Source organism: Plecotus auritus (assembly GCF_963455305.1).
Source record: "Plecotus auritus genome assembly, chromosome: 9".
Classification (NCBI taxonomy): Eukaryota; Metazoa; Chordata; class Mammalia; order Chiroptera; family Vespertilionidae; genus Plecotus; species Plecotus auritus.
In genome coordinates this window covers 116,632,399-116,656,232 of record NC_137783.1, presented here as the reverse complement: position 1 = coordinate 116,656,232, position 23,834 = coordinate 116,632,399, and the positions used below count along the sequence as shown (strand labels likewise).

The following is a 23,834-nucleotide window of genomic DNA, read 5'->3' as shown; positions in this document are numbered from 1 at the left end:
CAGGTGGGGGGATGTTCTTGTAGAACAGAACTGAAGTGAGAGAAAGGAACACTTTAACCATTTGAACTGTCCAGAGATCCATGATTCTAGGACTCTGGTTGGGGTTGTTTGGGAGCGGTGTCTGGTGGTGTTGTGTGTGTGAGTGTGAGTGTGTGTGTGTGTGTGTGTGTGTGTGAGAGAGAGAGAGAGAGAGAGAGAATTTTGCAGCCACTTTCCTGAGCAGCAGAACTGTTCTCGAGCCTTCTTAGTCAGGTTAGAAAGGAAGAAGGAGGCAAGTGTGTCTGGGATTGGGCCTCCTCGCTCAGTAAAGGGGGCTTTTTGCCGCTTTGAGAGGTGGCATGAGGAAGCAAGACAACATAGGAGCGGCCTGGATACTTCTTGGTCGGATGATTTAGAACCAGGGTAAGGGCTGGCACGGGCTGGCATTGGAGCTGGGGCATGCTCCTTAGCTGCTCACCAGCTTCTGGATCTTCGGCACCTGCATAGAAAGTTGGAGGAGGGAGGGTAGGGAATGGCCCAGGCACCTGGGTTTTGCTTCTGCCTTGTGGGGTGGGGTGGGTTCTAGGTCTGTAGTTACTTCAGTGCCCATTTTCCTTCTTTGTAGCTCCCACGGCGGCTGGGTCTGAATTTGTGGACCTGACCAGGGAGGCTAGAGGCAGCTTTCTCTCTCTTAGACTCTGGTTGATTTATCCCTTTCTCTGTCCCTGGAGATAGGATCAGAGATTTAGAGCCTCCTCCAGAGGTTCTAGGGGGCCCTTGTTTCTGAACTCTGAATGTCAGTTTTACTTTTTGCCTCAGATTGTCCAGTGCCTCTGATTTCCCAGAAAGCCTCTCTGTTCTGGGCCCAGCCTGTGCTATGTGAGGGTCCGGTTCTGATTCTGTTTGGATCACCCAGCTCTTGTGCTGCCTGACCTGCAGAGGGACAGACGGAGCTCTGGGAGGGGTGTATGTTATGGGGCTGTGGGGGAAGAGCACCCAGGCTAAACCTCCACCTTGGGGAGCAGCCCATTGGACTGGGTTCCTGGTCAGTGAGAGACTAAGGGCCATTTGGCCCAGAGACTGGCCTGTCTTCTCTGTGAGCAGTGGGCTTGAACCAGGGCCTTGGGAGTTTGCCGGCCTCCCTCCCACACCAGACAGGACGCCTGGGGAACTGGGGTGGGGTTCTCCAAAGCAAGCTGAGGTTCATCCTGCTGACTTTCTTTCTTTTTTAAATATATATGTATATTTTATTGATTTTTTACAGAGAGGAAGGGAGAGGGATAGAGAGTTAAAAACATCGATGAGAGAGAAACATCGATCAGCTGCCTCCTGCACACCCCCTACTGAGGATGTGCCCGCAACCAAGGTACATGCCCTTGACCGGAATCGAACCTGGGACCCTTCAGTCCGCAGGCCGACGCTCTATCCACTGAGCCAAACCGGTTAGGGCCATCCTGCTGACTTTCAATAGAGGGGTTCAAAAGCAGAGTGACTGCCTCCCTGCTTCCTGGGTCTGTTAATTCTCACCTGTCCAACTTGACCTCTGCCCCGGAAGATGCTGCTTTTCTCCAAAGCCTTGTCATCATTTGCATTCTGAGCCTGACACTTAAAAATGCACCAAAGGAAGCAACTTGTTAGGGAGTTATGTGGAGTGGCCTGGGCGCCTGACCAGGGAGCCCGGGCTGCATTCCTGCAGAGATTCCCACTCCTGTCAGCTCGCTGGGGCTGAGGGAGCGTTTCCAGGAACTTGAGTGGGTGGGAGCTGGGGACAGGCTGGCCCAGCCTGCCTGCAAAGCCCTCTAAGCCTCTGCTCTCCCTCTGCCCTCTTCTCTCCTTTGTCCCCAGGCTGGGAAGCAGTAAGGCTCAGTAGAGGCTGAGCCCAGGGAACAGTATGCCAGGCAGGTGGGAAATGGTGTCCAGGCTTGGTGGGTGGGTAACACTGGCCCCTTAGAGCTCCCATCCGATGTGCTGTGCATTGTGGAGGGAGTTGGGCCCTAATCCTGGCCCTCTCTTCACTGTGTGTGTGCAAGAGGGGGTGGGGACGGAAAAGTGGAAAACCAGAAGAAACAGCTGGTTGGAACCCAGAGAGATAGATGCGGAGGGAAGCAGCAGACCCAGGGTGTGGTCCAGGAAGCTTAGGATTCTCTTTGGAGAAATTCTCAGTGCCTGTGCATATACTACATGCACACACACGCACGCACGCACTCACGCACGCACGCACACACTCCTTCCCTAACTGGTTCTTCCAGTTGGGTGTGTGTAGGGAGGGGGTGCTGGCACATTCGGTTAATAACCAGAGGAGCTATGGGGAGGAGTGGGGGCCAGGCCGGGTGGGGCTGGGTTCTTCCTTCCAGAGGATGTCTGTGATACATTTGGGCTCTGACAGTCCCTTTAACAGTTCGAAGCAGAAATTCTTGGCCATGCCCTTGTCCCTTATCTCATCAGCAAAGCTGGGAAGGGTTGAGACCTCTGGCTTCCCCAGCTGGGCTTGATGAGATGAGATGGGATTGCTCAGGGCCAGGCCTCCAGGGAAGAAGGCCACCTCTTCTACCTCCCCCATGGCAGTGTAGGGCCGCCTCAGGGAAGTCCGGGCAGGAATGCAGGTGAAAGCCTTGTAGTCTGCCCCACTGTCTGTCTCCTAAATCTTCACCATGTTTCTCTACTCAGGCCTAGCTTCCCTGGCCTTGCTGTGGCTCTGCTCCCCGGAGGAAGTTCTGAGCCTTATCCTCCAACCTCTTCCTCCCCCAGCCTCGGAGCTATTGCTTTGACGTTAACTTGCTCTCAGCAGGTTCACGTTAGTGGCTCTGGGATTCAGGGCCTGCTTGGTCTCTGCACACCCCCACCCCTGGCACCCTTACTACTGAAGAGATGACTGGGAGTATTTCTGTGAGACAGCTCCAGAGGGCAACCAGGGACAGTCTAGGCAGCCGAGAGGAGCAGGTGAACTAGGGCTGTGAAGGGCCCATGCCAAGGCTGGGGAGGCAGGGCTTGGGCTGGGGCCAGCAGTCGTTTCCTGGAGAAATGATTAGCGGCCTGGTTATATCAGACAGGAAGTTAAGCATTGCTGGAGACGAATGTGGCTGATATGAGGACTAGGCAGGTAGGAGGAGCAGGCATGTGAGGCTTTCTTGAAATTTTGTTTCCAGAGGTAAGACTCGTGTTAAGAACCTGGCGTTCCCACCTGTTTCCTCCCAGGTTGTCACTAAGTGCATCAATGTCGTACATCTATTCCTTCCTTGGGCCTCAGTCTCCTACATCTGTGTTTGTTTGTTTGTTTTTCAGGTTTGGATTTTGTATCAATGTTCAAAGCTCTGATTCCAGGGAAAGAAAGAAGGGAGATGAGGAAGAGAGTGAGGGAGGAGAAGGGAAGGATGGAGGAAAAGAGGGATACATGTCATGGCACTCAGAAACTATTAGGAAATCCAGAAACATTTATATAAAGCAGTGGGTTTTTTAAAAAATTATTCTTAATTACAGTTGACATAGAATATTATATTAGTTTCAGATGTACAATATAGTGATTAGACATTTGTATACCTTATGAAGTGATCACCCCGATAAGTCTGGTGCTCATCTGACACTGTGCATAGTTATTACAATATTATTGATTATATTTCCTATGAAAGCAGTGGTCCTTAATTGGGGGGGAGCAATTTCCCCTCCCTCCGTCCCTTCCTCCCTCCCTCCTTCCCTTCCTGTCTTCTCTTCCATTATCCATTCACCCACCCACCCATCCATTTGCTCAGGAAACATTTTTGCTTATTACAACTGAGGGTATGCTGCTGTCCTCTAGTGGATTGAGGTCAGGGTTGCTGCTAAACATCCTGCAGACATGCACGTACAGGACAGTCCACCACGACAAGGATTATCCAGCCCAAATGTCAGTAGATGGGAAGCTCTGATCTAAAGGAGTTAGATTGGGGTTGGGGATGACGATAGGGCTCTGGCTGCTCCTCTGGCCCAGGGCAGCATGGATTTGATAAGCTTGGAGGAAGTGCTCTTCCTGTCCCCCTCTCAACAGTGGTGTTCTGGTCTCATTTCACCAGATCAGACGACTGTCCTGGCATTTGCTGACCCTTGATCCCCACACCTCACTGCTCCAGGAAGTGTGCTGGAGAGGGGCCAAGAAGTAGAATCTACCCTGGCTCCTCCTGAGTGCCCACAGTGGGGTGGCAGGAGACAACTTGCAAGGGATGCCAGGTTTAATATTTGGCTCCCTGAGGCAGGGTGGCTGGGCCAGCTCTGCTTAGTCAGGGCTCTGGAATGGAGACAAGTCATTTTCATACCATGACTGTGTTACAGGAAAACGGCTGCTCAGTTGCTGGGACGCTGCTGGTGTTGGGAATCACTTAATCTGGTCCCCAACCCTTTCTTGACCCGTCTTAGACTCGCACTACAGAGACTTGTGCTGCTCCCAGGGCAGTCTTATTAACTCTTACTGAAGTCTTCCATTCACTTGTCCCCTCCTCCCTACCCTCCCTCACCTCTCTAAAGGCATTTCCTAAATTCATTGTGGTTTTTCTTGATAGTAGTAAGTAGCTACCACAATAGGGGGGATCTTGACTTTGGAAACTAAGAAATTGGTAAGCATATGGGGATTGTTTTTTCTCCTGCATCCTAGCCTCGGAAAGCTTGTGTTCCAGGGGCCCTTGTTTCTAGCCCTTCTGCTCCCCCAGAAGGGGTCCTGAACTCCGTTGGGGCATGAGATGAGCCCAGCCATCCATGGGGCTGGTTGGTCTCCCAGGCTCAGTCTTGCTACTGAATAGAGGAGCTGGAGTGAGCCCAACTCTCACCACGTGTGCTGCCTCCAATGCCTCATTCCGGCCACTGGTGCCTAGGACCCTGGTCCCACATGTTGGTGTTGATATGGAGAGGAGCAGAGGGCTGTGGTCACTCACAGTCCCCGTGGACCGTGATTCTGGCAGGACTGACCTGGGTTATAGTATTGCATTTTAGAAAAGCCCAGGCATGTGTCAGAGGAAAAGGGGCAGGAGGGTATTGCTTCTGGGAGGGGGTTGCTCTTCAAGGCAGAGGCTGTGCTTTGGACTCTGAGATTCCCTGGTCCTGCCCCTACAGTGCCTGCTGCCAGCTATTGGAGAACCCCCAACCCCACCCCTTCGGCCTAGGCTCCTTTCAAGCTTTTCCCGCCTCTCCTGTGTCATGCAGGAGACTTTATTCCCATAGGGGAACGAGGGCCTTCTCTTTTCTGCCGAGCTCAGCAGTACAGGAAATGGAGTGGCACAGTGTAAGAACAGTTCATTGAATAAATAATCACTGCACGTCACTGCTTGCTAATCTCTGTGTGGTGCTAGGGTTCCCTCAGTGGACCAGACAGAAGAACAGCCCTAAAGGAGTTGCTGAGCAGTGTAGTGGGTGAGAGCAAGGCCTGGGAAAGCCCTGCACCCTAGAGTGCTTCAGAGTTCCTCGAAGCCCATCCCTCCACAGTGGGTCCTCGGGGAGCAGTCAGTAAAAGGACAGCCTCGTGACCTCTCTAAGCCTCTCCTACCTTGAATTGTGCATCTCTGGGGCTTGCACAGCAGAGGGACAGGAGCCAAGGAGAGACGCCTGGTGTTGGCGCTGTCGGCTGGCTGGGCACAGGCAGGGGTGGCTGAGCCAGTCTTGTGCAATCTCTGAATTTATAAAACAGAGGCCAGACAAGGCTGAGCTGAACTGGGGGTGGGGGGTTCAGCTTCTGGACTGGGAGCCAGGATCTGTTTGTAGCCTCCCACTGCAGACGGGGCGCTGCATGACTCATGAGCCGAAGGGCCAGGCAGAAGCCATTCTCTTTGGTTCACAGGAATTCTGCTTGTTTATTTGTGTGAGAGAGAGCGTGCGTGCTTCCTTCTTCCCTTCTTCCCTTCTCTAACCTTTCCTCCTCTGCAGGAGATCTGCCCAAGGAGAATCCATATGAGGATGTGGACTTAAAGAGCCGCAGAGCAGGACGAAAATCCCAGCAACTGTCAGAGAATTCCTTGGACTCCCTGCACAGGATGTGGAGTCCTCAGGACAGGAAGTACAGCAACCCGCCCACTCAGGTAACGGCAGCTGGACTTGCGCCTGCAGGTCAGCACGCGGGCCACCGTGGGGGGCCTGTCCTACCCAGGCTGGGCCTGTTTCCATTCGGCTTTTCCCCTCCCCAGTGCTTGGCAAAGGATGTGACCTCAGTCAGGAGAGAGCTCTGCACTCAGGGACTGTGGCATGTTGAAGCCCTTGGGGACAATCGAGACATGCTCTTCAGGGCATCCTGTCCGGCTGCCTTCCTTTCCCCACTAGAGCTCTGAGCTGCCCAACTAAGGCAGGAGTCCCTGTGGTCTGCTGTCTTATCATTTTCCTGCTTCCTTCTGTGGGAAGCAGGAAAGCAGGGCCCTGGTTGGAGCCTTGGCATTCTGCAGCGCTGGCAGAAACGACCTCATACTGGCACTTGGGGGGCCAGGCACAGGTCCAAGAACCAGTTTTGAGAGCTAGCCAGGTGTCCACGAGACCTGGAGCCACTCCTGTTGGAGGGAAGAAGAATGAATCTCCCAGGAATGGACTGAAAGAAGGCAGAATGAGAAAGGTGAAGGGTCAAAGGAGGCCCTCAGACTTCAGCTCCTTCTGGCTTTGTCCAGGGTGGTGGACAGGAGGCAGGAGAATTAAGGTGCTTTGGACCTGCCCTGGCATCTGTAATTCTCCATGCAAATGGGGGGACCTGTATATGTATGTGTATATATATATATATATATATATATATATATATATATATATATATATTTGTTGTTAATCCTTACCTGAGGATATTTTTTCCATTGATTTTTTTTTTTTTTTTTAGAGAAAGTAGAAGGGAGGGAAAGAGGGGAAGAGAGAGAGAGAGAGAGAGAGAGAGAGAGAGAGAGAGAGAGAGAAACATTGATATGAGAGAGACACACCCATTGGTTGACTCCTGCATGCACTCTGACCAGGGCTGGGTATGGAACCTACAATGCAGGTACATGCCCTTGACCAAGACTCGACCCCATGACCCTTAAGTGCTTTGGCTGACTCTCTTACCACTGAGAAACAGTGGCCAGGGCCGGAGGGACCTGAATATTTTTAACATTGGCTAGAGAATATAAAAATGATTTCTTCTGACTGGAATAATGTGACTATTTTTATAAAAGATTTACCTTCCTTATGTGCTTCTATTGAATGTGTATTGCCTGACTGATTAGGCGGGAAGGAAAGAGGAATTGAGGGGCAGGGAGGAAGCAGGATGTGGTGAAAGGTGATGAGTGGCAGTGCCAGACCCACACAGCAGGTGGGAGGCATGCCGAGTTTGCAGGGGGTGCTGCCTGGCAGTGAGCAGGATCGCGGAGAGGAAGGCGGCCTGGACTGCAGGGTGCAGTCTAGATGGAGGGAGGCAGAAAGTAGATGAGGGCTGTGAGGGGACCACCTGGCCATGAGGCCGGCCTTGCTGGGCTTTGGTGGTCAGAGCACTGTGCTGCCCCTAGAATACGTGAGCAGGGCCAGGCTGGCGTGTAGATTGTGGCCTCTACTGGAGAAGCCTTTTAGGACTGGATTGGCTGCAGCGGCCTGGCTCAGTAGAGAGCAGTCTACGTCTAAGCCTTGTCCCAGAGCTCAGGGGAGCCCCCAGAGTTCCCGGTTGGCCTTTTTCCACTCAGATGACAGCCCCGTTTTCTTAGCCTCTGCTTTCTTTATTCTGGCAGAAGTCCTTAAGCTTCCTTTGTGGAAGCAAGTATCTAATCTAGCCCTGATTAGCAGCTAAGGTCTTGAAAGAGGAAACCCCAGAGGGTGGAAATTTCAGGGTGGGATTCTGGGAGCCGGTGATGCCATCCTGTGGCTGCTAAGTCCAGGCCCCAGCAGGTCGGTGCTGGCCAAGGCTTCTGTGGTGAGCCCCTCCCCCACTATGTCTCCCCCTTGCCAGCTCTCCCTGAAACCCGGCAGCCAGACCTTGCGCAGTGGAAACTGGTCGGAAAGGAAGAGCCACCGGCTGCCACGATTACCCAAGAGACACAGCCATGATGACATGCTGCTGCTGGCTCAGCTGAGCCTGCCATCCTCACCCTCCAGCCTCAATGAGGACAGCCTCAGCACCACGAGTGAGCTGCTGTCCAGCCGCCGGGCCCGCCGCATTCCCAAGGTAGCCTCCCCAGTGGGGCTGGGCAGGCAGGTGGCTCCTTCCTTCCTTCCTTCCTTCCTTCCTTCCTTCCTTCCTTCCTTCCTTCCCCTAATCTGGGATTGCTCCCTCAGTTCTCCTTGAGTATATTCTGGATCGATGCACTGGCCTTTCTTTTTCATCTGGTTAATTCCCCTTTCTTATCAATAAAGATGCAGTAAGTGATTAATGGTAGGCAGATGTTAGGGGAAGGACAGGCCGACCTCTGCCCCTAAAAGTACTCCATGGCTCTGGATGGATGGAAACCAGTCCTTAGGAGACTCCCCATTACTGCAATTTGGGGTGTGCATTTTGAGGTCTCTATGCACAAATATTTTCAGGCTTTGAAGGACTTCAGGCTCAAACATTGACTCCCTTTCTATAACTCTCAGAACTAAGAGTTTGCAGCAGTCATTTATAGGCAGCCAGGCCCAAACCCTCAGCCCAAAGCAGCAGGATTTAGCTAACTGGTATTTTTAGCCTGCAAACAATGCTTGGGTATATTGGGAATTTAGCTCCTTCCTGTCAGGCTCCAGGTTCTGGCCCAGAGGGGAAAGGCTGGAATCCCTGTTCCTGTTATTGCATCTGAGGAGCTCTTTGTCTCCGTTGGTTCAGGGACTCTTGGGACCCAGGAGTTCCCATCCTGTCCAGTTTGATCCCAGTTCCTTCCTCTGGGGAGCTAAGTTTAATGTCCTTGTCTTGGGACAGGAATCCACTTTGGGGGCGTGTAGATGGAGAGCTACCTGACAGTCTGCACTTGGTGTCAGGGTAGCAGGGAGACCAGCATTGTGCCTGGGGCAGGGAGGGCAGCAAGCTTGCACCAATAAGGCAACGGGTGGCCTACTAAGCAGCCTTCTTGGTGGTAGGGGCAGCTAGTATTAGGTTACCTCACCCTCCCTGCTTTTCTCACCCAGCTTGTCCAAAGAATTAACTCCATCTACAATGCCAAGAGAGGAAAGAAGAGGTTAAAAAAGCTGTCTATGTCCAGCATTGAGACAGCATCACTGAGAGGTAGGCCTTGATACTCGAACTGGTTCAGATGTCTGGGGCCCTTGGGCATTAGAAATAGGGAGAGGCATTGACTAGCCTCAGCTTACCCTTCTATGGGCCCATCTGGTGATCCTACTGCCTTCTAGGAGGGTAGAGCCTGGCCAAGAAGTGGTCACATAAGAGGGGAGGGCCAAAGAGGGAAGAAAGCTGTGAACGGGATGGTTCAGGCTTTGGGCTGTGAGGCCCTGAGTAGGGAGGTGGCTGTGGGGATCTACTTCAGGCAGAAGGAAAGTCCAGACTTACTTGGGTCCTCAGCTTCTCCAGATCAGGACTGGATGGTAAGGGTTTGTATATAGATAAGCACCTACAGTTTGAGCTCTGAAGGACCCTGGTCTCAGGCCACTCAGTGCCTGGTCATGGGACCAGGTACAGATTCATCCCTCGTGAGAAGATTTGGGGGTAGGGGGTGCACCAGAAACACTTGTTGCGGGGCAGGGGCTCAGCAAGCATGCATTCCTGCTGTTTCTTTCCAGATGAGAACAGTGAGAGCGAGAGCGACTCTGACGACAGGTTCAAAGGTGAGGTGTGGCTCCCACGAGCATGGCAGCCATTCTCAGCCCTGGCTCTGGGGAATAAGCCTTCCCTCCCTCCTCGGTTTAGTGCCCATGTCCCAATTGGCCTGGTTTGGAGAGATAGCAGGCAGGCAGGAAACCGGGCCAGCAGAGCAAGGAGCTATGGGAGTGTCCGTTTCTACAGTCAGGTGAGCTCAGTCCTGCAAGGTTAACTTTAGACGTCTCCATTGCCAAATTTCAGGCTGGTGTCCTGGCCCACACTTTCCCAAGCCGCTGTCTGTAGGGATTGGGCTCTGGGTTTGCCTGGTAAATGTGAATCCGGGCGGACATAGATGGGTTCAGAAGATTGCAAGCACCTCTTCTGGTTCTAAGGAATGTGCCTCAGTCTGAGGAAGCTGGTCCTCCGGAGGCCTGAGGCCACTCATCTCCCTTCCCCTGGAGTGGAGGACTGCCGCCTCCCGGAAAGGCTCTGGGACCTTCACATTCCAGGGGCCCTGGACAAATCTCTGTCCTTTCTCTACTGGGAAACCCGGCCTAGAGGATGGAAGTAGGAGGGAGCTAGTCCCCTCCTTCCCACCTCCACTGGCCCTGGCAAGTGGGCAAGTGGACTTTGGGCCTGAGGACGGGGACCAAGGGTTCAAGTTCAAGGACTGATTGAGGCCTAAGGATGAAGCCTTTGTGGATGTTCATATCTCCTAGTCCTGTTGGCACAGGGGTGGGTGGGCGCCAGTGACCCATGCCTATTGGCCCAGCACAGCCTCCAGAGGCTCCAGGAGGCCCAGACCAGTAGCTCCCTGTGTCAGGGCGACACCTTGCTCCTACCTCTTCTCCCCCAGACCTAGCTGGGCAAGGGTGTCAGACTAGGCTCATGTGCTTAGAGGAGATCCATAGAGACTGAGCCCTGAGTCTGGTATGGAAGAGGGCTAATGTGGGGTCTGCTTCCTGACCTGTGACCTGCCCCCAGCCCACACACAGCGCCTGGTCCACATCCAGTCGATGCTGAAGCGTGCGCCCAGCTACCGGACGCTGGAGCTGGAGCTGCTCGAGTGGCAGGAGCGGGAGCTCTTTGAGTACTTTGTGGTGGTATCACTCAAGAAGAAGCCATCCCGCAACACCTACCTCCCTGAAGTCTCCTACCAGTTTCCCAAGGTGAGGCCATCCCCACCCCTGCACCCCTTCTCTACCACCTTCTGTCTGCCTGGCCCATCTGGGGAAGAAGAGAGGCCCCATCCTGCCATTTCGACTCACCTGGCTGCCCTGCGCGCAGCTGCTTATCGCCAGGAGGGAAGACAAGGTTCCAAGGGCTGTGGGTGTTTATGCAGAAGGCGAGGGTGGGGAGAGCAGGGTGCTTAGACTAAAGTCACATTGCTTACAAGGACTAACAAGGGTCCTGACGAAGGGCCTCTGGCTTCCCCCTCCCCCCCGCCACTTAATTGAGATATAATTCACATACGGTATAATTCACCTACTTTACAGTGTACAATTCAATGACTTTCAGTATATTCACAGAGATGTGCAATTAGTTTTAGAACATTTTCATCACCCCAAAAGGAAACTCTATACCCATTCCCCCATCTACCTTATCTCTTTCTACTCCTTCCCTGCTCGGCACCACATCCTGGCCTCCATTCCCTTCATTTAACACTCAAGCCTTTCTCTCTGCCGGAGCATCTGTCTGGAATGTCTTTTCCCAGCTCTTCCCATGGCTGCTAGCTCTTTCTCATTCTTCATTCGCTGTTCAGATAGTACTTCCCCCAGGAGATCTTTCCAGATACCCTAAAGAAGCCCCTCCCCTGCCCAGTTCTCTCTGTCCTATCACCCTGTTTATTTCCTTGGGGCCCCCGCTGAAATTTTGTTGTTGATGATCTCACTCCCCTGACCAGTGTGCAGGGACAGGGACCTTGTCCACTTGGTTTACATTGGTAGTCCCAGCGCATGGCACAGTGCCAGTGCCACATGCAAAGTGCTCATTTGATGTCCATAGAATGAATAAATGATGGCTCATCCCACATCCAGACCCCTCTGTGAGAATTGGGAGTGGGGACAGGTTTTGCTGAGAAGCATGCCAGTTGATAGGATGCCATCTAGGGCTCTCAGGGGAGGAGATGCTTCTTAGCAACCCCTACCCCCCACCCCCAGGTTCCATGCCTTCCCTTGTCCATCTCTCCCCATATTCCTCTTGCCTGCAGCTGGACCGACCCACCAAGCAGATGCGCGAGGCAGAGGAGAGGCTCAAGGCCATTCCCCAGTTTTGCTTCCCTGATGCCAAGGACTGGATGCCTGTGTCCGAGTATACCAGGTGAGGCCTGCCTGACCTGGCTGGCGGGAGGATGAGGGCAGAGCCTCTTTACCCCCATGACAGTGGGCAACTAAATGGGGCCTACCCTAGTCCCAACCTCCTCTTCACAGCAACCCGGCCCTTCACCCCCTCCCTGGGATGGCAGTCCCCTTCTTGGGGGCTGTCCCCGGGTCCTCTGATGCTTCCCTGATGCCAGACCTCTCCCTGTTCCAGTGAGACTTTTTCTTTCATGCTGACTGGGGAGGATGGCAGCAGACGCTTTGGCTACTGCAGGCGTTTACTGGTGAGTAGGGCTGTTCAGTCCTCAGGGGCTGGGCCACGGCATTTGTATGTTTGTGTGCCCTTCTGCGACTTTAGCTTGTATGATATGCTATGTTCTGCTCTCTTGTGTGCTCTCTGAGGCCACCCTAACACATACACACTCACATACTCATACATACACATACACACACACTCACATACACTCACACTCACCTATACACACCACATATATACACATACGTGTACACACACACACACACACACACACACATTCTTATAGATGAGGCACTCCTGGGTTGGCAGGACTCAAAGGGGCCGCTCTGACTGGGCCCTTTGATTATGTGTAATATGGGGGAGAGAATGGGTCGCCTTCTTCTGGGCTGTCATATGTTTTTAGCTTGCCTATACTTTGTCTTTTCATTCATTTGTCTCTGGCTTCTGAGCTCTGATTGCTAATTCCAGATTGCAGGACTATGTCACCCCAGCAGTATGTGTGTGTGCAACAGATTGGGGTGGAGGAAAATCTTCTTCACCCCCATTTCTAGCCAGCCTGATGTGGGAGGCATCCTGTCCATGGTTCGTAGAGCTGGAGGCTGAGCAGGAACAGAGCAGTGCCTTCTCTGGGTTTGTGGGAGAGATGCCTTTCCTATGGGATTCTGGGAGAGTTAACCTTTCCGATGGGATTCTGAGAGAGATGCCTTGAACTCAGAGGGGAGAGTTTTGAAAATATAAGCCATGTTGTGGAGAGAGAAGCCCTTCCCTAACTCCTTTCCCATTAGTCCTGGGAAATAGATAGAGGTAACGGTAAGAGTCCTGTTGCACTGTCTTCTGGAACTCACTAGGAGTGTTGTTGGCTAGGGTTGTCAGCTATGTTTCAGGGTTCCCAGGCTTTAGTGGGAGAAGGCCTTACTAGATGCCAGTCTGGGGCAGATGAGGGCGATCCTCGGCAAGGGTAATTAATATACAGCAGGGACCCCAAATGAAGTATTTGGGGCCACTCATTCATAAACACGTATCCTACACTTGTTGAGGATCAGGAAACATTCTAAAGGCACATGAAGGTGAGTTAGACATGGATCCTGCCCTCAAGGAACTTTTGATAGTGGAACAGAGGGGGTAGGACTTTCAATGTAGAAGGGAAGGCAAAGGGAATAAACTATTATTTAGAACTTATTATGTTCCAGGCTAGATACTTTAAGTATGTCATTTTCCTTAATTCTCATAATAATTCATAAGGTACTGTTATGTCCATTCTATAGATTAAGAAACTGAGACTCAGAGTGTAATGATATTCCAGGGTCACACAGCCAGTGAGGGACAGAGCCAGATTTATTCTCAAATCCTTTAACACCAAGTCTGGTGCTCTTGGATCACCCCAAAGGGTAGTCTGGGGAGAAATGTTATATGGATGTGGAATGCCCAGCGTGTGGGACTAAGGGAGTGTGGAGCAGTACAGATGCAGGTGGGGAGCCAGGCAGTGGCCAGCACGCCCCATGTTCCCTGGGCCTGGAGGAAAGCATTCCGAGGGCTCCCTTTGCAGGAGCAGAGCCGGATCAGAGCTGCTCCTTTGCAGTGGGCCTGCTGCCCCCAGGGAAGAGCATGTTTGTCCTGGCCTGCTCAGAGAGGGCCTGGGCTGGGTCCCTGCCAAGGGGGCTGGCACTAGCTCGGCATTCCTGCAGATTGGACACAATGATTCTAACCCAAATCCCACATACTTGATTTAATCACTTGGGGCTTTAGGGGAGGCGGGGGAGAGGGAAAGATTGAGGAGTGAGTTTCAGGCCTAATATGGACAAAAACAGATTCTGCCTTCTCTTTAGATCTGTGACGTGTGGCCAGCAGGTTTGGAGACTGAAATAGCCCCATCTGCATTTGCTTAGCAGCCTGCATGAGGGGCCAGCACCTGCTGCTCTCCTCCCTCCCTACCAGGCCTTGCCAGGCACTCCCGGCCTCTGAGCCAGAGGTGGCCACAGAGCCCTATCAGCCCATGGCTGGAGCAATAGACTCCTGTGGGCTCACTGCAGCCTGCATTTGGGGGCTCCTGGCATGGGGAGCTCTCAGTGCATAACTCCTCCACTGCCCACCTTTTAAATCACTTTTTTCTTTGTTCTCCTCTACTCTGTAGCATACCTCTATCCCATGCCTTTGTATCCCTTTCTCTTCCTTCCTGTAAGAAAGCAGCATGCTTTAGAGCAGTGGTTCTCAACCTTCCTAATGCCATGACCCTTTAATACAGTTCCTCATGTTGTGGTGACCCCCAACCATAAAATTATTTTCGTTGCTACTTCATAACTGTAATTTTGCTACTGTTATGAATCGTAATGTAAATATCTGTGTTTTCCGATGGTCTTAGACTCTACTTTGCTACTGTTATGAATCGTAATGTAAATATCTGTGTTTTCCGATGGTGTTAGGCTCTACAGCAGCGGTTCTCAATGTAAATATCTGTGTTTTCCGATGGTCTTAGGCTCTACAACAGCGGTTCTCAACCTGTGGGTCGCGACCCACAGGTTGAGAACCGCTGTTGTAGAGCCTAAGACCATCGGAAAACACAGATATTTACATTACAATTCATAACAGTAGCAAAATTACAGTTATGAAGTAGCAACGAAAATAATTTTATGGTTGGGGGTCACCACAACATGAGGAACTGTATTAAAGGGTTGTGGCATTAGAAAGGTTGAGAACCACTGCTTTAAAGGCAAAACAGCAAATCAGGGTCAAAACAGACTCCTGGTTCCATAACTTGTTGACACATGATCTTGAGCAATGGCTTAATATTTTTAACTCAGTTTACTCATCTATAAAATGGGGATAATAGTACTTATCTCACGAGTTTACTTCAGTAATGTACCCAGCCCAGGACATTTAGTAAATAGTAGTTTGCTTTCCATATCTATTTTTAATTAGTCTTCCTAGAATGGGATGGGCCAAGCAAGGGAGAAAAGAGCATCCGAGAAAAGGAATGTTTTGCAGAATGCCCCCTGTTGGGGGAGCAGAAGACTACATGGCTTGCCACTAAGAATATATACAAGTTCCTCTCATTACCATTGCACTCTTGGGGGTCCCAGCCTTAGAGATGTAAATCTACAAATCATACTACAGCCTCTGCCAACTGCTTTGTCCTTTGCCAGCCCCGTCAGTGTCTTTCTTGGGGGCAGGGCAGAGCCCATGTAGTTTTGCAGGAGGCTGGCACCTTGGGTTGGCAGGCCCACCAGAGGCTGAAGCCTCCGCACGAGAGCCTGGCTGAGTAGAGGTTAAGAAGATGTTTGGAGTCTTTCTTCTTCCACTAGAAGAGTAGTCCTCAGCCCTCGGTTCCCAGGGAAAAGGAGCCAGATGTAGTAATCATGCATTCTCTGTGTCTGTGTCTCTCTCCTCCTGTCCCGGCCCAGCCAAGCGGGAAAGGGCCTCGGTTGCCAGAGGTATACTGTGTCATCAGCCGTCTTGGCTGCTTCGGCTTGTTTTCCAAGGTAAGAGGGCTCTGGCTTCCTTCCTCCTTCCTCCCCCCAGCTGACAGCTCCCAGAGGAGTATCTGCAGTTAGCTTAGATGAGAAAACCACCTGTGTGTGCGAGCGAGAGGGTGAGAGAAAGAGAGAATGCATCCGAGAAAAGAGCAAGTGCAAGCGAGCTCTCTGACTTCCTCCTGATTCCCGAGCCTGGCTCCTCCTCTGGCCATCTGGCATCTCCCAGCTCCTGCACCAGCAGTGTCTGCTCTTGTCACAGCCCTCCCTGGGCTATGGGCAGAGACAGATTTCTTGGGGACAGAGACCACCTTGGGGAAGCCACGTGCCCAGGGACCTGACTCTCAAGTGGTATTTCCTTTTCCCAGCTACTCAGTCAGCTCTTGGCGTATGAGGCCAGGAGTGGTTAGGAGGCAGAGCAGTCATGGGGTGCCAAGAGAAATGAGAAGGGTCAGATGTGAAGCTTCTGGAAAGACAGTTCTCCTGTCTCCCAGCGTTTGGCCTAGGCTGGTCAGATGCCAGGCTGCCCTCTTCTCTGCCCAGGAGGTCGGGAAGGGCAGCGCCCTGACACCCTTCCTCTTTGGGCTGCTGGTGGCGGGCACAGGTCCTAGATGAGGTGGAACGGCGGCGTGGGATCTCCGCTGCGCTGGTCTACCCCTTCATGAGAAGTCTCATGGAGTCGCCCTTCCCTGCTCCAGGGAAGACCATCAAAGTGAAGACATTCCTGCCAGGCGCTGGCAACGAGGTAGGGATTGCTGCTGCCTCTTCTCTCAGACGAGGGACTGGGGCTGGAGTGAGGCCTGCCTAGCGAAGAGTGTGGTCTCTGGAAGGCCCAGAGCATGGCCGGTCCTTGCTCACCATGTTCGTACACCTGCTCAGTAGGAACTGACAGAGGGAATGACAGGACCACCATTCTCTCTGCCCAACTCTGCGACTCCTAGGGGCCTTTCCTGACCTGTTTGGACTAAACTGAACACCACCTGCCCCCCTTTTTCACTCACCCAATAGTTACTATGTGTTCTCTCACAGTTAGGGTCATGCCAGACTATACAATTAAAGAGAGCACAGCTCTGTCCTTGTGGAATTCATAGTCTAGTGGAGAGACTAGTATTAAATAAGTATTTCTACATGTAAGTAGATAATCCTTAAGTGCCAACTGAAGCACAGGAGTGTGAGTGTGTCACGAGGGGTCTGCTTTAGATTAGGGGCCAGGGAAGGCCTCCTCTGAAGAAGGTGCAGTTTATCTGGGTTGCAAGGTAAGTAGAGAACTAAATGAAGTGGGAGGAGGGAGACTGAAAGAGAAGGGTATGGATGGGAGAAGGTCATCCCAGGTAGAGGGAACAGCATATGCAAAGGCAAAAGTTGGGGAATTGTGTGTGCTTGTCAAGGAATTGAGAAAAGGCCAAGATGGTTGGCAGGGTGGTGAGCAGGGGTGGAGAGGCCAAGTCATAGGGTGCCTGCTCAGCCAAGGTAAGGATTTTGGATTTTATCTAAAGCAGGGTTGTAGCTATGTTTTTAAGATCTGAGCTATGTTTTTAAGATCTCACCCTGGCTGTTATGTAGATAATGGTGACAAGAGGGATGCTAGCTAGGCTACTGTGGCTGTAGTGTAGGTAAGGGATGATAGTAGCTTGAATTAAGGTGTGCTAGAAAAGATGAAGAAAAGTAGATGGATGAGATGCATTTTAGAATTAGGATCAAGAGCATTTTGTGTTTGATTAGAAATAGGGAATAAGGTTAGGGAGATTTTAAGGCAAACTCCCAGCTTTCTGGCTTAAGCAATGGGGTAGCTGATGGAGACCCTGACGGAGGAACAGGTTATGAGGAGGAAGAGTCTGATTTTGTGCAAGTTACATTTAAGATAGCTGTGAGACACCCAAGAGAAGATGTGTGGTAGCACAGTGTAGATAGGGAAGAGAAGAGGGCCCAGCCTCGGCCCTCCTCAGTCCTGAGGGACCTCAACTTTGAGAGGTCCCACAGTGGAGGGGTAGCAGCCCTGAAGATTGAGAAGATAGGAGGGATACCAGGAGAGGGTGGGGTTTGGAAGCCAAGGAAGGGAAGGCAGGACATCTCAAGAAGAAAGGAGTGATCAGAAACTGCCAAGAGGTCAGGATGAGGATGGCAAGATGCCTTGACAAGAATGGATTGCAGAAGAGTGGGGACTGGGGGGCCAGAAGCCTGAGGTGTGAGTTGAGAAGTGAATGGATAGGGGGTGAGAAAGTGGAAACAGCCTGTGTAGACATGTTTTCAAGAGGCTTGGCTGTGGAGAGACCTAGGGAAAGGGACAGTGGTTGAAAGGAAGTGTGGAGCCAGGGGAGAGTTTGTTGAGGATGGTTGTTTGGATGCTAGTGGAATGGCCCCACAGAGGAAGTTCAAGAAGCAGGAGGGCCCGGCTGGTGGGCTCAATGGTTAGTGTTGACCCATGAATCAGGAGATCATGGTTTGATTCCCAATCAGGGCACATGCCCAGGTTGCAGGCTCAATCCCCAGTAGGGGGCATACAGGAGGCAGCCGATCAATGATTCTCTCTCATCATGATGTTTCTATCTCTCTCTCCCTCTCCCTTCCTCTCTCTGTAATCAATAAAAAACATTAAAAAAAAAAAAGTATCACACACAAAAAAGAGTCAGGCTTTATGGTATAGTCATTACTTAAATTATTTCATTTCAAAAACAAAAAAGAAGCAGGATGGAGGGTATAATCCAGCTGTCACCCATAAGGCACTGGTGGTGGGGTCCAGGGAGGGGCTGGCTTTTATTTTTGTGTAATACTAGGGGAGGGCCATGGTTTGTAGAGTTTAGATTCTCATCTGATGGCTTCTGTTTTCTCAAAATAGAAAAGAAGGTCATCCTCTGAGAGGGAGAGCTGGGTGCTGGGTTCTAGAGAGGGAAGAAGAAATAAGTCGTTGCAAAGAACAGGAGAGGGACTGCTTAGAGAAATACTGGGTTTGCTGGTAGTGGCGAAAACCATTTAAGACCTTGCTCTTAGGCTCTTTTCGCCCACCCTCATTGGGAGGGACTTAGGCTTCATGCGTGGTCTGGGGTGGGACAGCTGACTCTGCCCAAGAGCCCAGCAGCAGGCCTGGGAGAGCTTCAGGATGTGGCCCCGCCCCCTCAGCAGCCTCATTTCCCATCACTGACTTGAATGGCTTAGTGTCCGTGAACCCTCTTCTTTTTGCCTAGAGAACACTTCCCTTCTTCTCTCCACGTTCAGCATCTTGGGCTGAGCTGCTGCCCTGCCCCCACCCTGCCCAGATGAGGTTGGCACCTTTCCTCAGAGCCGGAAGCCCCTCTGCACATGTTCATCATATGTTTTCTCTGTCCCGGCACCAGTCTCACAGGCTGTGGTTAGGCTCTTTCAGCCCCACTGGACTGTGATCTGAGGGCGGGATGAATGAGAAGAGGCCCATGTCAGGATGCTGCCTGGTTGAATTCTCACTCCCTGGAGGGCGCCCGGCCCTTGGGTGGTAGGGATGGGGGCTGTGCACTGCGAACCTCTTGGAAGGACGGAAGGACCGCATGCAGGCTCTCAGGAGGCTGGGTAGGGGCACTTCACTGTGTCTTCTCCTGGCAGAGACAGGACGGGTGCAAAGGTCTCTGGCATAATTGTGATGTGGGATTCCTTCCACTCACACTCACTGAGCATTTTGTGTGTACCCAGTACCAGATCTTCTGGGAGTTCATTAGTGGGGGATGGGGATTGGGAGGTAGGGGGTGTTGGGAGACCGAGCATAAACAGGTCGTTAAGGCAACTTGTGCCCACGTTGTGCCCATGTTCCTGCTTCTCGGGGTACAGAGGGATGAATACTGACTGAGCTGGGAGTTAGAACTTCACTTGCTTAGACCCCGAGGCACAGATGAGATGATGTGGGGGGAAAGCCCCTTGAAGAGAGTTCTGAAACCATAGGGCTAGAAGAGGGAGTTTGTTTTGCGCCCCAGTTCTTAGGAGGCCTGCACCTCCGTGCTGCACACATTTGCTGAGGCACCAAGGGAAAGACTAGGCCACCCCAGGACAGTGCTGCAGTGTGGCCTGAAGTTCCCAGTTCCCTGGCTCACACTGCCAGGATCCATGCTCCCCTCCACCCTCATAACTGCACCCAGGGAAGTGGCTCTCTGCGCCATGGCACTGACCTTGGAAGTGGCCTTGCAACCCCTTGGGAGGAAAGATTGCTAGGTCCAGCCCTGATAAAGAAAGTCCGGCTTCCTGGCAAGGTCACAGAATAGCTGGCCTTTCCTCGTGCTTTCTTGTCCCTGGCACAGAGATTAGATAGGCTGGTAGAGAGAGGCCAGTGTGGCAGGACAGACACAGCCTCTGGAAGGAGACTCTTCTAGTAGGAAAGGGAAGGAACATGGCAACAAGGACTAGCATTGCCTTTCCAGAGGTGGATGAGAATAGAGTCCCGGGGTGCGGAGATGTTGCTCTTCCCATGGCCTGAGGAGCAGCCAGCAACTGTGGGGGCTGGTCAGCATGGGGGGCCAAGATGTTTGCTTGGGGAGATGGGCAAGAGGGTGGGGAAGACCCTACAGATCAAGCTATGCTGTTTCCTCATTCTCCTCATCTGTGAGAGTAGTCAGCTCTCCTCCCTTTCCCAAGAGCCTGATGGGCTGCCCCTCAGCTCCTTCCTCTGGAGCCTCCCAACACTCCTGGAGTTAGCCCTCTTGCTCACCAGTTGGGTGTCTGAGGGGAGGAAGAGACTGGGTTTTTTGCACAGTGGGCTAGATTAGAGACCCTGGAAAAGAGAGGGTGGGAAGGGAGACCAGCATCCGATCACTTTGTGAAGGACCTGGGAGTGGCACCCAGCTGGCCTACCTCGACCCACTTTCCCCATCGCTCTCCTGCAGGTGTTAGAGCTGCGGCGACCCATGGATTCCCGGCTGGAGCATGTGGACTTTGAGTGCCTTTTCACCTGCCTCAGTGTGCGCCAGCTGATCCGAATCTTTGCCTCACTGCTGCTGGAGCGCCGGGTCATTTTTGTGGCCGATAAGCTCAGGTAGGGCCCCATAGGGCAAGGTGGAGAAGAGGGGGAAGGCACATCACTAATTCAACCAGCATGTATTTATGAACCCCAGCCCGTGTGAGTGTGTGTGTGTGTGTGTGTGGTGAGATCAAATAAAGAGGGAAAAGTTAGCAAATCCAGGAAGAAAGGGTGGTTGGGAGCACACAAGATGAGAACCTGTTGAGGACTGGCCTGAGGAAGAGGAGAGACACTTCCTTTGCAGCAGACAAGACTGTGCAGATGCAAATATGGGGTGGAAAAAAGTAGGTTTACAGTTGTGAGTACATGAAACACAGTTCATTCTTGTATTATTATTTACTAACTAGAGGCCCGATGGCCAAAATTTGTGCAAGTGGCTCGGCCCCCACTGCCACGGCAGCTGCCTTGGCCCCACTGCCATGGCGGCTGCCTCTGCCTCGGCCCCGCCACTGCAGCTGTCCAGAAGGACATCCAGTTAATTAGCATATTATACTTTTATTATTATAGCTTATTATAGATTAGTGACCCGGTGCACAAAATTCGTGCACATTAAAAAGGGATTAATTAGAGGAAATATTTTAATATTGCTATTTGCCCTTTCTCTAAAATAGAAGTGTCAGAGATGAAAGAAAATTAGTAAAATGTATATGAAAATCTTCCTCCTGTCAGAGTCTGGGACGCACCACGGGACCCAGAGTCAAGTCCCTGCCCACCCTCCCCCTGGCATTGGGCTAGATCCAGACCCAGCCGGTCCCACCCTTGTCAAGCCCTGCCAGGCAGGGGTCGCAGCCTCAGGTCCCCTTGCCCAGCCCCGGGGCAGGGGCGCGGCCTGAGGTCCCCCAGCCTGGGCTGGGGCGGGGGCGCACCTTGAGGTCCCCCGTCAAGCCCTGCCGGGTGGGGGACGTGGCCTAAGATCCCCTGTCAAGCCCCGCCAGGATGGGGGCGCAGTCTCAGGTTTCCCGTCAAGCCCTGTTGGGTGGGGGGCGCGGTCTGAGGTCCCCCAGCCCGGGGCGAGGGGAGCAGCCTGAGGTCTCCTGGCCCAGCACTGGGGCCGGGGTGGGGGGAGGGGGGGCGCACGCGCACCTTGAGGTCCCCCGTCAAGCCCCACCAGGCAGGGAGCACGGCCTGAGGTCCCCCAGCCTGGTGCTGGGGTGGGAGGCATGGCCTGAGGTCCCCTGTCAAGCCCTGCTGGGCGGGGGGTGTGACTGGAGGTGTCCATGAGCAGGGAGGCTGGCTTAGGAGGAGTAAGGAAAGAGCTGTATGGGTCACAAGTCTTGGTCCGAAGCATTGGCATTGATGATTTTAGAGGAGTTCTGCATGCCAAGATCTGATTGTGGCCATCGGAGGGTGGCAGAAGTGTCACTGGACACGAGGCGTTCCAGAAGAAGCCAGTGTGGATGGGACTAGAGATCTCTGTTCTAAGAACACTAATACCATTTATGAGGGCTTCTTTCTCATGACCTAAGCCTTCCAAAGCCTCACCTCCTAATATCATATTTGGGGTTAGGATTTCAACATGTGAATTTGGGGGGACACAAACAGAACATAGCAAAGGGTATGTGTGGAGGTGGGCCAGGCAGGGAGAGGATGAGATACTGGCAGCACATTATCTTTTTTTTTTTTTTGTCAAATAATCGGTCACAGGCAGCAGTGGTTTCTCCAAGGTGGCAGAACTCATTCATTCAGGTATTTATTAAGTTACCTGCTATGTGCCATACCATATGCCAGGTGCTGATACGAGGGGCAGAAAAGAAACATCCTCTGTCCCGTTTGTCCCCCAAGAAGCCCAGGATTCCTGAGGTATCTCTGTCTGCATGTATGAGGGGTGGTGAGGAGAGCAGGAGAAATGGGTCCTGAAGGCCACTGGGATAGGACCCCCGCTGCCCAGCCGTGAGGCTCTGGTCTGGCCTAGACCTTGGTGCCCCTAACAGAGCCTGGACCCTGAGGTTTCTTTTCCTGAAGCTTCCTTTCCCTCACTGGGGGCATCTCTCTGCCACCCCACTGTTAGCCCAGCTCCAGTGGGGATATGAACACAGCTGTTGTTTCTGTGGCTGCAGCGGCCGCTGAGCACATCCAGGACCCTTCTGGGAGGAAAGTGGCCCAGGGCCCTGCTCTTGGCCTGGCCTGACGTTTGAGTTCTGCCAGTCTTGGGTCTTAGAAAAGATGTCCTCCTGCTCCGGGTCTGCCTCTGACGGGAGAGGGGCAGGGGAGGGAGCCCAGTGAGGGTGCATAGGCCCGGACTGTGGTCAGGGCTCAGGCAGTGCAGCCAGCTCAGGCTCCGTGCTCATGTTTTAGATGTTACAAGTCCTTTGTCCCTCTGGCTGGGTTCTGATGTCACGTCTGTGAGATGTGGTGTGTGCATGTGTGCATGAGCTCTGTGGTGATCACATCAAGTCCCTTTGGAGGAGACTGTGGAGATCAGTGTGTCCCGAGGCCCTGAGACAACCTTTTTCCAGATCTTTTTTCAGATGGCTCTCCTTGGACTGTGGGTTGCTGCTATGCCCAGGGGAAGGGCTGTCGGGGCCAGGGCACCTGTCTCTGCCTCAAGGCCCAGCAGTATTTTAGGTGTCCATAGGGTGGCAGGGCAGTCAAGCAAAGCACTGGCTGACAAAACACTCATGAACATCCAGAGATCGTTCTAGAAGTGGGGGTCTGTTTCTGCTGTGTCAGAGAACCATGTCCTCTGACTGGTGAGGCATTAGTCGTGAAAGGGCAAGAGTCCCTATGGAGCTGATCACGCAGAGACCAAGCTTTTATGGCGAATAGGTGGGACCGTAGATGTGGAAGACAGGGTGGGAGAGTCAAGCTTGAAAGTGGTCTTGACTGCGGTCCTCTGTCTCCTGGCAGATGGACAGTCCAGGCCAGGTGTGTCTCCTGTTTGCTGGTGCCCTTCACCAGCCCTCAGTGCACCTGGGGAGTGTGCACTCACGTTTGTACCTCCTGGCTAGCATCCTAGAGATTTTCCTCTGGCTCCCACTGGTAATTCTGCTTGGACAGCCAGCCCTGTAGTACGCCTGGGCATAGAGGCCTGGAGCCCCCTCTAGGTCAAGAGAGGGATGACCCCACTAAGACCTGTGGCTATTTTTTGGAGCCTGAGAGGAAAGTTGGCAAGAATGGTGCCAGCCCCCTGACCGCAGTCAGTGGTCCTGTCAGACCACTTTTTCCA

General features: G+C 52.6%; 1 protein-coding gene across 5 annotated transcripts in view; it reads left to right on the top strand.

Annotated features, from left to right (window-relative positions):
- The window catches only part of DENND2B (DENN domain containing 2B), a 192,200-nt gene that overhangs the window by 162,845 nt on the left and 5,521 nt on the right, over positions 1-23,834 (top strand). For all 5 annotated transcript variants that reach the window (XM_080688683.1, XM_080688685.1, XM_080688684.1 and 2 more), the window contains 10 exons: positions 5,863-6,014; positions 7,880-8,095; positions 9,025-9,121; positions 9,634-9,678; positions 10,637-10,821; positions 11,862-11,971; positions 12,185-12,254; positions 15,625-15,702; positions 16,298-16,438; positions 20,535-20,683. In XM_080688683.1, the coding sequence (XP_080544809.1) occupies positions 5,863-6,014; positions 7,880-8,095; positions 9,025-9,121; positions 9,634-9,678; positions 10,637-10,821; positions 11,862-11,971; positions 12,185-12,254; positions 15,625-15,702; positions 16,298-16,438; positions 20,535-20,683 (1,243 nt within the window). The remainder of the gene's footprint in view (positions 1-5,862; positions 6,015-7,879; positions 8,096-9,024; positions 9,122-9,633; positions 9,679-10,636; positions 10,822-11,861; positions 11,972-12,184; positions 12,255-15,624; positions 15,703-16,297; positions 16,439-20,534; positions 20,684-23,834) is intronic.